Source organism: Microtus pennsylvanicus, chromosome 10 (genome assembly GCF_037038515.1).
Source record: "Microtus pennsylvanicus isolate mMicPen1 chromosome 10, mMicPen1.hap1, whole genome shotgun sequence".
Lineage (NCBI taxonomy): Eukaryota > Metazoa > Chordata > Mammalia > Rodentia > Cricetidae > Microtus > Microtus pennsylvanicus.
In genome coordinates, this window is record NC_134588.1 from 45,037,409 (window position 1) to 45,052,525 (window position 15,117).

The 15,117-nt window shown below is 44.1% G+C and overlaps 1 protein-coding gene across 4 annotated transcripts in view; it reads right to left on the reverse strand.

The window, feature by feature from the left end:
• C10H1orf21 (chromosome 10 C1orf21 homolog) overlaps positions 1–15,117 on the reverse strand; it is a 196,568-nt gene that overhangs the window by 15,553 nt on the left and 165,898 nt on the right. For all 4 annotated transcript variants that reach the window (XM_075988221.1, XM_075988223.1, XM_075988222.1 and 1 more), the window contains exon 4: positions 8,240–8,316. In XM_075988221.1, coding sequence (XP_075844336.1) covers positions 8,240–8,316 — 77 coding nt within the window. The remainder of the gene's footprint in view (positions 1–8,239; positions 8,317–15,117) is intronic.

The following is a 15,117-nucleotide window of genomic DNA, read 5'->3' on the forward strand; positions in this document are numbered from 1 at the left end:
GACTTTCCTACTAAAATACCCCAAAGCTACTTTAGAACACACATCATCACATTGATCTTGCAAACCTATTTCCTAAGTCTACAAGCGCTCATGACTTAAGCAACATAACTTCCACTCAATGTGTAGGGGCTACTTATATTGATATCACTGGGTTGGGCCTGCCAATTTATTTCCTTCAAAAACACATGTGAGATTTTAAAAGAGCAAAGGCCATGCAACATGGGAATTTTCAGCCCTGTGTGTGACAGAGAAAATTATTCTCATTACACTGAAGCACGGATTTTACAGAAGTTGTAGCCCCGACATACCTAGCTGATTCTATGAGTACGGGCTGAAGACACAAGAGCAGAGGACAGAACAGTTGCTCGACACAGCCGCTGACCAGTTCTGCACCGTTAGTAACTGGAACTCCACTGGACTAGGGGGCAGTTAAGAGTGCCGAGGAGTCATCCTCATACACGTGCTTCTCGTCCCATTCACTGCATCGGCTGAGCTGTTGTTGGGGTTAACACGTAAGAAGGCGAAGAGAGCAGGGACCATAGATGGGAAAGGGGTGGCAGAATGGGCCTCGGTGCTAAGGTGGTCCTAGCCTGATGATATTTTCTGACAGGTCCATGGAGGTGAAGGGCACTGGTTGCAGTGTCTGGGGACAAGGGTGGAGAGCACGCCTAGAATAATAATAATAATCTTTAGAGCACACAGCGAGAAGCCTACCTATGTGCCATTAGCATGACACATGTCGTTCCTCACACCTTAGAAACCCTTCAGGCTTCCCATGAGCTCCACTCCCAGGAGAAGCTCTCCGCTAGGTGTAAGGCCACGACTTAAAATCTGTGAGCGAACGGCAGCAGCTGTGCCATGCAAGGAAAACAAGGCAAACCCGTGACACCACTAATCAGTTCACAGTTGACAAAGCGCTTTCACACATAGCGTGTGATTTTGCCATCCTTTACGAAACCGCCCCAACAGGAAAATGTTCTGCTTGGGAATTGGACTCTCGTTCGTATGCAGTTCTGAAAAGCAGGGCAAGAGTCTGGGATGAAGCGGACGAACGACGCCAACAGCCTTCTCTCTGCAGAATCCTGAGCAGAAAAGCCAGCGTGCGCACTGAGCTTTCCCAGCCCCAGCCCCCCCCCCCCCCCCCCGGCTTGACCTGCTGTGTCTGTTTCCCTGAGCCACTCTGGAGGCTGACCTGTCCTACCACATACTCTTTTAATAGAAGGCCCACTATAGACAACCACTCATGTTCCCTTGCTGACTTCAGGCCATCCTGGTAGTCTTAAATCACCACACTCTCCTGCAAGACTGTGACACTCAGGGCCACGAGCACAGATAGGGCTGGTCAGAGTCCACAAGCCTGTGGCCTTAGGGCTTTAGTTCTGCATCTCATCGCGACACTGTTCTTTCTCTAGTGGTCTCTTGCTGGAGTGGTGCTGGTCTTCCCTCTGCCATGTTCCCGGATGTTACTTTACTGCAGGCTTCAGATCAGCACGGCCAAGCTTTTCCGCGATGTCTGCAGGGAGGGTGAGACGCCGAGGTTTCCTGAGGGTGCAGAGCGTGAGTCGCTCGACACCCATATTAGCTGTATGGACATACTTTGACTCTTCTTGTTCTTGGCCAGGTTCTCAACAGCTGTAGGTCTCAGGCAGCAATTGTAAAGTAGGTGTGCATCTTCTTACAGATAACAAATGCATCACTGACGACTAACGATGTTGAATACTTTTTCCATTTTCATGTATATGTATGCGGTTTGCATGTGCTTATGTATTTACGTTTGCAAATATAGGTGCATGTGCACGTGTGTGTGTGTGTGTGTCGTCTCCTTAAGGATGTGTAAGAGACTCCATGAAAATGGTGTTTTTAGGCTTTGGTGTTCATGGCGCAAACTGCTGCTTGCAGTTCTTAGCTATATATACATTGCATGCAACAAAGTATATATTACATCGTTTGCTAATTAACGGATGGAGTGCCATTTAAATTCATGTGACTCTTGACCCCTCACCGCGGCGGTGTGGTTTGTCACGTGGCTGAGGTGCCTGGCCTCAGACGCTGCTTCCTACATAAACAAGCCTTACTGCTAACCATCTTCAGGTGTTGTCAATTTCCATGTGCGTCTTCATTTAATGATTACAACATGAGGACAGCCATGTCTGGTTAGCAGCCATGTACAAGCACGGAGGATGAGGGAGGGTATCGGAACTCTGCCAAGTGTGGTTGCCATCTCTGTGGTCACAGTGAACTTCTTACGGGTTCTGTTTCAGGAACTAGAGACTGAAGGTGGAGGCCACTAGCCTAAGGATGTGTGTGGAGACACAAGCACAAACACCTCGGTGCTTTTAGTTTGTGTTGTCCGATGTCAGGGAAATGCTGCCTGCCAGCTTGCTTGCCTGCCTGCCTTTACAGACCAGGCAGGCTCACTCTTGAAACACAGTATGCTTCCTGCTGTAGGTGGAACGGGGTGAATGGAAAGGGGGCTTGCTATCAGAACCTCATGCATGACAAAAGCTCCTTCAGACAAATGTTTCTGTCGGAGAGACTATGGCATGCTTCTCCAGAGGAGCAAATGCTCCCTCAAGGTCCTAGTTAGCAGCCATCTATCACCTCATTTAGCGGGGTATGAAAGATGAAGGCTCACTCTCTTTTCCCTGGGCTCATTCCAGAGGGATGAAAGAAACCTTGTCAATACAGAATCTGATGAAACACATGCTTGCCCGGATGCACATGGACCCTTGCCTTACCACACGGAAATCCTATCAACACAGCAGCACTGATATCAGAGTGCAAACCGCGCTGTGAGGACCAGCTCCTCCCTGGGTACCAACACTATTCTAGGCATCTTCTTTTCCTGATGCACACCTGGATGGCTGTGAGTTGGTCAGAGAGAGGGAAAAGCCACCGACAGTCTTAGCTTTCCTCTCCACATACTAGAAAGGGACTACGGCTACACGGTACATGAGTTTATACAGCAAAAATATATGGGGCTAATATTCCTACTTAAACCTTTACAAGAAGTTACACAGTGGTATCTGCTTTAACTCACAAAGCTCAGCAGATACCGAGTGGGCACTGCAATGTTCTGTAAGACCAACTTGTACCCCGAGAGGCTTTTCTTTCCGCTGCTTCTCAGTTTCATGTGTAAAGCGATCCAAAGAAGGAATGATGGGCAAAATGGGCTTCAGAAGTAAAGGCATTCAGCTTTCATTTTTAGTGACATATAAAATTCCCAAATATGGAAACTTCAGCCACAAAAATGTAAGGCAGTAATATGGTTTGGAACTGAAAACTGCCTCTCAAAGGTAATGCCACAAAGGCTTACTACCCAGCAATGTTCAGAGGAATGGTCTCTGGGGGGCATCTGGATCATGAAGCTCACTACTGATGAATTTGCTGACAGTTATTGATACTGGGTTACTGAGAGGTGGTGGGAACCTTAGTATGTGGGGCTTAGCTGGAGGATGCAGGCCACTGGGGGCAGGCTCCTGAAGGATGCATTTTGTCTCTGGCCCTTTACACATTTGCATTATCCCCGTCTCTATCTCCTTGCCTCCACTTTCCTGGTTGCCATGAGTTGCTTTGTTTTATTATATGCTCCTGGCCAGGATGTTTCTCCTTCACAAGAGGCCAAGAAACAACAGAGCAAGTGGCTCTGAGCCAAAATAAGCCTTCCGTTCTCCAGGTGCATCTTCTCAGGTGTTTGTCACAGCAAAGAAAACCTGGTTTATTATAGGGGGCAGCCTGTCTGTTTGCAACTTGACATAAGCTAGAATTGTTCAAGAAGAGGGAACCACAACTGAGAAAATGCCTCCATAGGCTTGGCCTGTAGGCAGGTCTGCGGGACATTTTCTTTATTAGTGACTGATGTAGGAGGGCCCAGACTATTGTGGAGGCGCCATCCCTGGACAGGTGGTCCTGGATGGATGGGAAAGCAGGCTGAGCAAGCCAGGAAACAACACTCTTCCACAGCTTCTGCTTCAGTTCCTGCTTCCAGGTTCCTGCCTTGAGTTCCTGCCCTGACTTCCCACAGTGTTGGACTACAAGCTATAAGATGAAATAATCTCTTCCCTAAGATGATTTTGGTTGCACTGTTTTATTACAGCAACAGAAACTTCACTAAGACAGGAGGCAAGACACTACCTTCTTAATGTTCTACCTTTGAAGGTACAAAGTATCATCCCCAAATACTGCCTCTCCTTGCTCAACTTACCAACACTGAGGTTTTCAACAGCTCTGGGTCTTTGTTTTTCTATAGCCCTTCCCAGCACTGATATGCTTATCTTGTTTATCTACCTTGTAACAATTTAACCCTCAGGTCCAGATGGAAACCCAAGTGGACAGAGGCAGGATTTGGTCTGCCTTCACAGCTGCACACACCAAATGTGACCACGGACTGGGTTCCTCTTAATCTTATCCTGCTTGGCTTTTTCCTAATGATCACCAGCCACTTCCAAGTGAGCTTTGGGGCGGAAGCCTCACTCTGGCCTTTCTGACACTCCCAGTGGCAGCTCATACACAGCTGCTTCTATTTGCTTAATTATTTTGTTTGAAATAAAAAACAAAACCAATATAAGCAGCTGTGAAGCTCAAAACAAAACTAATTACTACAGCCTCAATTACAAGCTATAACTGACCCAAGGTTAGTTGCCAACTGTGTGTCCCTCTGCCCCAGGGGAACCATCTCTTGCCTTTTATCTTGCTGTGCCTCTGAATGTGCTAAAAAAACACCCAGTTATCTACTTTGGTTGTATTTTTAGAGTCTATAGAGTGCAACAAGCTCTATGTAACTACTGCAGGATTGCTATCAAATTGCAAGGGTCTATGCAGCATCGTGCACCACTGCAGAAACTTGGCTAAACTGCTGACCAACCTTTCATTGTGTAAACATCCTGTATTTCATTTACACAGCCCCATTTAAGGGCAATTATCCTTTTTCCCTCATTCTCAAGGCACTCTAAGTACACAAGATTCCATTTACAACTTAAAACACACACACAAACACACACATACAGCTTCCCCCTCTCATACACACACAAACACACACTCTCACGCGCACGTGTGCACACACGCTATGTGGAAAATGCGATTTCTAAAGTAAGCATACAAGTCCATTTAATATACATCTCTAAATGCTGTAGTGCACTCTCTCCCTGCAGACGGAGCAGCTTCCAGGCGTCAAGGTGAAATAAAGGGTTCTTTCTAGCACAGAGGTTCTCAATCTTCCTAATGCTGAGACCCTGTAATACAGTTCCTCATGGTGTGGTGACCCCCAACCATAAAATTATTTTTGTTGCTACTTCATAACTGTAATTTTGCTACTGTTATAAATCATAATGTAACTACCTGTGTTTTCCAATCGTCTTAGATGATCCCTATCAAAGGGTCAAGTGACCCCCAAAGGGGTCGCAACCTACAGGTTCAGAACTATTATTCCAGCAGGATTGAGCAGTATCCATCCATCCATGCAGTTACCCCCTAAGACTCAGATCTAGGGGAAGCCTTTTAAAAGAATAGCCCATTTTCAAGGTGCTTGCATGGAAAAGTGATGGGTTGTGTTATCAGGGGTCTTGTGGTTTCCAAAGGCAGACGAAGTTACAGCGGTGACGAGCATCAGAGAGGCTTCTGGGGAGGGCCTGGTGACCAGCAGCAGGGGCCTTAAGTGGGAGACAATCAGCTGCACCATTACTCTGACACAGTCAACCTTAAGTGGATTAATTATTTTTAATTTAAAAAACGTATTTAACTTTATGTGCATTGGTGTGGAGGTGTCAGATAACCTGGTACTGGAGCTACAGACAGTTGTTAACTGCCATGTGAATGCTGGGAATTGAACTCGGCTCCTCTGAAGGGCAGCTAGTACTCTTAACTGCCGAGCCATCTCTCCAGACCCTTAAGTGGGCTTATAAGTGTTCATTTTTCTTTGAAATGAGCATCGAAACTCTTAGTCCTTTCCCTATCTGCTGACGAGTTCTAACTGCCATCACGTGGGCCTATGCTCTAGCAAACCAGAGACATGGAAGAACAGAACCCACAGAATGACTATCTATCCATCCATCCATCCATCCATCCATCCATCCATCCATCCATCCATCTATCTATCTATCTATCTATCTATCTATCTATCTATCTATCTATCTATCTATCTATCTATCTATCTATCTGGGATTTGTTAGAATGGCTTACAGGCTGTGGTCCAGCTAATCCAACAATGGCTGCCTAAGACTGGAAAAATACAAGAACCCAGTAGTTGCTCAGTCTGTAAGACTGGATGTCTCAGCTGATCTTCAGTGTACACTGGAATCCAAAAGAGCAGGCTCTAAGGCAGTGGAGGAACGGACTTGCTAGCGGGGGTGAGAACAAGCAGGCAGGGAGCAAATGGTTCCTTCTTCCATGTCCTTTATATAAGCTTCCAGCAGAAGGGCTGCCCCAGATTAGAGGTGGGTATTTCCAGCTTAAAGGTCCAGATTAGAAGTGGGTCTTACCACTTTAAATGATTTGGTTAACAGCCCTGGCAGGTGTGATCAGTCATTTGGGTTTTGGTTAATTCTAGATGTAGTCAAGTTGACGACCAAGAACAGCCATCACAGGGATCATGAAGCAGGTTGTTTTAAACTCAGTTTTCCAGGAAGGCCTAGCAATGATACATTTCTTCTGCTACGGTCTTGATGTAACATCAGAACGGGGAGGAGGTGACATATGTCAAATATGCTGAATCCTTGGGAATTTACTTGGTTTTAAGCAGAGTACTACAGTAAAGACTAACAGCCTCTCTTAAGAAATATAACGGTAGTCTCATGATCACAAAGTGAATTTTATCACCAATATGGAATAAGCCCTAGAACAATCTAGAAAATGAGTCAATGTTTATTTTTTATGTACTGTTTTATTTACTTTTTCCTTTAAGACAGCTTCTTGCTTTGTAGTCTTGGTTTGCCTGGAACTTACTAAGTCAATTGGCCAGGAATGCATGGTAATCCTTCTGCCTCTGTCTCCAAAGTGTTAGGATTTAACCCATGCACCACCACGCCCAAGACATTAGCTATTTTAGTAAAATGATGAATGAGTCTTCATTTGTTGGAAGCCAGCAAAGTATCTTCAAGTACCCAGGCCACTGAGGAGATGTACTAGGTACAGCATATTTTTTCAAGTTAAAGATCTCTTAAAATTACACATTATAAGCAACAATCAGATTAGGAGAGAGAGCCTCTGGGGTCCACCTGTGTCTCACCCAGTCAGATGCACCATTTCGACTGAATGCTTTCTGATTTCCTGGCTTATCTTTGTTATTTTGCCATATACTTATACACGTAATCTTTGAATTTAAAGGAACATCCGGCTACTAACTGTTCTGAGAATGCCCCTCCCTGACGTGTGGAACATGTACCTTCCTCATTTATTTTCCCTCACTGCCACGCAGCGTTCCCATCAGAACACGCCACAGTACTGTTACACATTATATTACCGATGGACACTTGGCTTTACCTCTAAAAGCTTATCTAAACTGCTGTTATGGCGATGTCAAAATGTCTCCCAGCAGAAATGTGTTTCTCAAGGGCATATGCCTGTCCCTGGAGGTGCTGGAGGGTGAAGTCTGCCTAGTTTCAACTTTACTAGATGGGAAACCTGCATCCCCTGCTACTCCCTTCCAGTTGCACTGCTGTGAACCCACAAGTAGGGGTTAAAGGGGATCTGGAGTTCATCATCTCGACAACTTCTGTTCTGTCAGACTTAGACATTTTCGAGAATCTGATGGAATGAAATAACATACTTTTCAAACAGACCAGCCGCTCAGGTTTCCTCCTCAGTCAGATGGTTCTTCATGTGTTAGCCCTTCCTCTGGGTTATGCAGTTTTATCTGTAGAATTAGTTCCTGCATTCTGGAAAATCTATATTGTCATCTGTACGTCATCCTCGGTCTTGCGACCTCGACTGTCTTATAGTATATTCTAATGAAGATATGTTCACAATTTTATTGCAACCACCAATCAGTAAATTCCCATAAGATTTATATTATTTTATATCTTAATCAGGATCTCCCCATCTGAGAGCCATAAAGCTATCCCTCTTATTTATTTATTTTACTAAATGGCCTGAAACTGTCAGCTTTGCTATGTACTGAGCATGTTCTGAGAGTATGTTTTGTTTACTGTCTCAATTACTAAAGCTCTATAATAAACCTTGATTACCTGGTAGGCAGAAATGGGACTTTAAGGACAATACAGGGAAAAGAGAAGGCAGAACTTACTTTGCTCTGGGTTGATGGACCAATCCAGGGACTTCTTTATTAGTTTTAAGCCTCGCATTCGAGCTGGCACTTTTTTCCTGAAACGCAAGCACACATGGACGAGATGAGAACCCGTGGTTAGGTAATAAGCGGGCATTTTCGTCAGAAACTCTTTGATCCTGATGGAGCCCCTCCACCGAAGCTGGGCACGCCACAAAGACAAGGGTCCTTGCAAAGATGTTACATAAGGCAGGCAGAACCTGCCAGACCCTGGAACAGGAAGTACTGTAATGAAAAGAGTTGGCTTTGTAACAGTTACCACTGGGCTTAGAAAACAGCACGCAGCTAGAGTTTAATTACCGATTTTCAGTGGTGAGAGAGTCGACAAAAGGTTCCAGTATCAGACAGAGGGAAACAGGACAATCGCAGGCACTGCCTACCTGTGCGGGGGAATTGGCTGCAGTAGCATGCTAAGACACAGTGTGAAAAGGCCCTAGCTGGGATAGGGACGTGACAACAAATGACTAACAGTTTCCCGTCACAGTAAAATTCGGGACCAGATTCTAGTGGATTAGTAGAAGTCTTGGGCTTTCAGCTTGACAAGATTTTGTATTTCCAGCACAGCAGCCACAGGGCAAAGAATACGCAGGTATTAAAGTGCTGGTGTGTCAGTAAGCGCACTACCACCCCGCGCTTGTAGAGGCATACACAAAGTGCTTACCACGAAGCTTGCAAAAATACCCTTGAAGTGGAAGGAAAGAACATTCTGAGCCTCGTTAACAGGAGGCTGCTCATCCTCAAAGAACTTGAACTGTGACCAGAGTTGAAGAGGCCACTATTTAAGAGCTGGACTACCTTCCCAGCTCCGCTACAAGCCGAGTGGCCCAGAGGACATGAAACAGACAGGTCCCAAACAGACTCTTCTGTGTCCCTGCTTCTCTGAAGAGAGCGAATCCCCTTTGAGTCAGTGAAATGCCAGCAACTTTTCTATGCTCTGGCTGGTTGTTATTTACCATCAAACATGAGTGGGTCTGCATAATATTAGCACTCTAAAAATATGGTAATTTCATGTTCTAGGAAAAGAAAACAATTACCATTTTCCTACAGGCCACCTTGCCTTCTTTATACTAAAAATAATACATTCATAAGCATTTAAGAAGTATAAACTAAGGCTGGTGAGGTGGTTCAGTAAGAGCTCATTACACAAGCCTCATGCTTGAGTTCCACCCCCAGAGCCCATGGTGCAACGAGAGAATGAACTCCAAAAGCTCGCTCCACCAGCATGCTGTGTTGGCCACGCTCCCCAATGATAAGCAAACTAAATTTAAAAGGCATGGACTATATTCTGGTTACTTCACTGGGGTAGACAGGGAACAACAGATAGTTACTGAAGCTTTCACAAAGCAGGTGGGAGAATTAGCTAAGTACCGCATGGGCTCCAATAGCCCAAACCCAAAGTCCATTGTTTCTCTTGGGGTTGTGCTGCCTGACAAAGACCTAGAGCATCATGCAGGGTCTTCTGCAATCATGCAGGGTGTTCTGCACAGAGCAGCAGAGTACATGAACAGAGCCAACGACTGGTCTTTCTGTCCATCTCAGAGAAGAAAAGAGACTGACGGAAGCCTTCCAGCCGGGTCGAGCACACAGGTTTCTTCCAGGTTGAACACTTTCTCCTTGAAGCTATATGTGTTCTTAAATACAAGGTGGGCAGGTATGATCTGCCATTTCCCTCTGGTCACATAATCTCCCAAATTCCTAGAGCTCAAATGATACATCAAAATTTTCAACATCCTGGAGGCAGGAAACTGAAATGTGACATAATTGTAACCTACTTATATTCTTATTAAACTACTCTACATAATTATATTACCTCTTCAAATCTGCCTTAAAAACCTATTATACATACTTGCTAAGAACAACCCTCAAACTATAGAGGCTCAATGGCAAAACTTTCTACTATGTACTTATGTCTTTATTTTATAGATTATAATTCAACAAGACCAGTAATAACAACTGAGGACCTATATTTTAATATATATTGACTTATTTAGTGTTCATAAATATTTGCATACATTAGCTCATTTTCACACCTACAACACCTCTGAATTAGGTAACATTTTATTACTTTTTTTCTCTCTTTCTTGAGACAGTGTTGGTCTTGAAGTCTCAAGCGTCATCCCTCAGTTTTACAGTACACACCACTATGCCTAGTCACTTAATTCCCATTTTACAGATGAGCACACTGAGGCATAGAGCAATGAAGAACCTAACTGAGGTTATATAAGTAATGAGTGGTGATACTGGGCTTTGAACTTGGGAAGCCTGACTCCAGAGTTCATGGTATTAGTTACTGGCCACAGCTCTCAAATGTTTAGAACCAACACTTCTATCCATAGTCTTCAAGATATGACACCTCATACGTATTGTTAAAAAAAAAAAAAAACCAAAAACTCATTTGCTGAAATTTCCACCACATCACCAGAAATCTCTTGACTGTTGTTGTCAAGTTCATCATGGAAAGCTTTCCAACGTTACAAGGTTACAGGTTTTGGTTAAGGTTTGAATTTTAACACTGGCAAAACTGAAAACAAACCCGTCAATGACAAACCTGTGTCAATTACTTTCCTTGAAGCAAAAATCTCTCTTCATTCATTTTTGAGGAAATGATTTACCAAATTCCCAGGTTTGAGCACCCAGGATCTTTAAAGGAGCTATGCTATCCCATTAAAAGAAAGAACCGCACACTCGGCTAACATCTCTATCAAATGCACAAGGGCTTTTCTTCCTGGAGACACTGTCCTTGGGTAGGCAAGGGAAATGCTTCATCCACATCTCCTACTTCATTGCAAGGCTGGGAGACAGATATGCCTCCGAGCACGAGATGTAATGAAATGTAATTTACAGTGCTTCACTGAGGGCCTTCTTAAGCGAAAATGGAAATGAGTTTTCTACTGAGTCCTGATGGGGTGGCCATACATGCTGACTGCTGTATCACTACTGTTTTCTGTGGCTGTGATGAAAAACTAGAAGCCTGACGATTTGTTACAAAGAAAAGGGACTTATTTAGCTCAGTTTGGGGGAGAAAAAGTCCAAGATTTGGTAGTTTAATCGAGTTCCTCCCAGTAAGGGCACCCTTCTTAGGAAACTCAAAGCTGTGCGGTCCACCCTTTGGCCACAGTTCCTGTCTCTCACACAGGAAGAAAATTTACTGCACTGACTGTGGCGCGTGCAGTCAACATCAACAGTCTCATGGGGTAAATTCATATTTCATGAAACTTCCCCAGCATAAGCATAACTGAGAATACAGATGACCACAGCCCAGTTTTAACACCTCCATTATCCCCCCCCAAAGGCGCCTTAAAACCATCGTAGATCCTGACAACCATAGCTCCATTGTCTCTACAAACCTGCATTTTCCAGATTCATATAAACGGAATCGCACAATGCGTAGCTTTTTCTTTGGCATTTTTCACTTAGTATATTTGTTGGATTTGTTCACATGCAGTATATATCAGAACTTGGTTTTTAAACTTTATCATTCCAGTGTATGAATATACTGTATTTTGCTCACCTAGCCATTACTTAATGGACAATTCAGATTCTTTTCAGTTTGTGGCTATTATGAAGAATGATGCCGTCACCATTCACATGTGAGCTTTTGTACAAATATGTCTCAATTTCTCTTGGGGAGAGTCCTGGTAGTGCAACTGTTGGGCTGTGCAGCGAGTTTAGTTTCCCGACTGAAAACATTAACATGCTATTTTATAAGTGGTTGCATGATCTTACATTTCCATTCACAAAGCAGGATGGGTCCAGGTTCCCCACATTCCACCACCACCACCTGGCCATTTCTCAATTACTGCTACTCCAGGGGCCATGTAGTAGTATCTTACTGGAAACTTTATTATTAAAATTGGACTTTTAAGGATTTGTTCTTATGTTTTCTTATGTATCCCCCAGGGATACTTTGTGCCTTGCTATCTATCTATCTATCTATCTATCTATCTATCTATCTATCTATCTATCTATCTATGCAGAGTATTGATTTAGTTACTGATTGCCTACATTTATCAAAGCCAGCTTTATTTGTTTATAAACATAATGAACTTATACTTCAGGACTTGTTTGTTGAGGGTGATGAGGGATGTGGAGTGATTTGCCTTTTTTTTTTTTTAAAGAAAGGACGGGACAGGAAACAAAAAAGGGCTGGAAGAGGTTGATGTGGTGGAGACCCATGGTCACAGCCAGATGGGTCACGGACAGGCACCTGCTCTAGGAATGAAATTGGAAGGAGGAAGAAGAGACACCAGGATGCTGCTTCCCTTAAAGACGAGACTGTTTCAATGCTATTTCAGTAGGATGTAAGTATCCTTTCCAAATAAGCTGGGGATGATGAGGCTGAGCAGAAGTCACGGATCTTCCTCGCTCCACACTGGCATCTGAACCCTTTGGGCTAAAACACGAACTCCCAGCCCTCTCAGGACACCCTGAATAAAGCTCCACAGTCCCAGGAAGCTGTAACTGAAAAGGAAGCCCTTGGCGATTCTTTACAGATCTGAGCCTCCATATTGTGGATGTCCCCATCTGCCCTTCACAGAGCAATTTCCGGGGTTCTCTACAGACAGCAACTCAGTGTCCCAGACAACCCTACAGAGGCCGGCCAGGGCAGCCGCCCCTTAACTCTAATGCCCAGTGGCTGGCCCCATCGGCTGGAAGAAGCTCCCATTTTCCAAAAATGTCTGCGAACTACTGCCAGGTAGTGATGAGCTTACTCCAGTAACTAAGTTTTCCTTTGCGTGGAATCATTTCTTTCTTTAGGAACGGCGCGCGCTTGTCGTGTCAGAGTAAACGTATCACCCCTTCTCATTTGCTGCAGACTGCCAAAGCAACTGTATTAACGCTGCTGCCAAGAGCTCCCCCACCCGCTGGGCAACTCCCCGAGGGGAGGAGGGAGATGGGAAAGATCCTAGATGCTCACAGAGGAGCACCTGCTCTGGACAGGGATGCAGCAGGAGGGGACATCTTTTCTCCATCACCTCTGTCTCATCCATCTGCCTGGGCTGACAGCAGGGGCTGCAAGGGTCTTTTCTAGTTGGGCTTAAAGCACCTAGTGTTCTTTCCTGCCCAGCAGCAGGGAGTTCTTTCCTAGCAATCCCCAGGGTCAGAGTGAGGTCTAAGTACAGCTCCTGGGACTGCCACCATGTGCTGTATGGAGAAATGACACCCAATAAGAAGGCTCAAAGGGTTTGCCCCACCTCTGTCTGTCCGTCTGTATCTGTCTGTCTTTCTCCCTCCATATCTGAATCACTTCATTTTGCCTCATTTCCATTCATGGAAACTAAGGGGGGGGGACTACTTTGTCAGATCCTATAATGAAGAAATTTTAGGGCATGCATGCATATTTTAAAAATATGTTCAGATACAAAATAATCATTTCACCCCAGAGGGATGTATTTCACAGAATGTAAACCATCTCTGACATCCAATCTTTTATTTCTCACATAATATTAAGATGCAAAAGGACGTCATCGTTTTGAAATAGCTTGTCTGCTGCATGATCAGGATTCGCTGGACCACATTTACCTCCCCAGTGTATGCTTACATACAGGAATGTCCACTCTGCCACCTGCAGCTATTAACTCGGCCAGCCAGCATCAGAACAACAACTTGAAGCCCAAACATCCATCATGTTATTTAGGTATAGAGATTTCTAAACTTACTAGTATTTTGTTAAAGTCATTAACTGGTGATGAGGTTGAAATGGGAAGTCTTGTTTTTTAGGGATTCTTTCCCCTTCAAAGAAAAGACTGTTCCGCATCCATTTTACAGCAAAGTGACGCAAAAGGGGCAAGTCAACTTTAGAGCAACCAATGCCTTTCATGCAGTTGCTTTGTAAGGCAGACAGGAAAACATTTAAAGTACTCCTGTAGCTAAACAGCCACAGGAAACAGCTCGGAACAGATTTAATTGTCTATCAACAAATTTAGAACAAAGTCATTAAGTCACTATGTCGGTAATTAAAAGATACAAGCTACAGTGTTCCCAAATCCTGCTGACAATTATAAGTTAAGGACACTTTAAAGAGACAATGCTTCTTCGGGTTCTTCAAGGCATACACACACAGGGAATGCTTTGGAATACCTGCTTTGGAACTACAATCAATGTTCGCCCATGATGCTTTTATTAGCTAGGGAAAGGTAGCTTGCGCCGTGTAACAAGCAGCCTCCAGCTCAATGGAATGAAAGTTGAATGCGAGTACATGTGACTTATCTGGTGCAGGGTACAGAAGTCAGATACTCAGGCTAACAGATCTCACATTAATCTATCTTTCACCATGAGTGGAGGTCAGCAAAGGATAAATCCTCATATTTACTTGGTCATATGTTACAGAACATATAAAGTCAAAAGCACAGACAATGTGAGTCAGCCAGGGCAACTTGTCTTGAAAAAAATGTGTGTGTGTGTGTGTGTGTAAAAAGAGAGAGAGTGTGTGTGTGTAAAAAGAGAGAGAGAGAGAGAGAGAAAGAGAGAGAGAGAGAGAGAGAGAGAGAGAGAAAACGAGCACCATTTTACTAGACCACATTTGTCAGGAGAACTGCATTAGCTCTAGGTAGCCCTAGTAACTACCACACCTGTGGTTTTTCTAAATGCATACACTTTCGATCACAGTACTACCTAACATTAATGACAGAATTCTCCCTTTCTGAACAGTTGGATGCATAACAAATACCATTATTTATATTAAACCTTGAATTTTTATAGAAAAAAGCCACATCATTGAAAATTTAAACTGCATCAAAATGCCAGGCACTTCGGGAGGTGACCACGGTGGCTAGCACTGGTAAATGACACCACACACAAACTGGACACACTCCAGAAAAACGCATGGGAAGCATTCA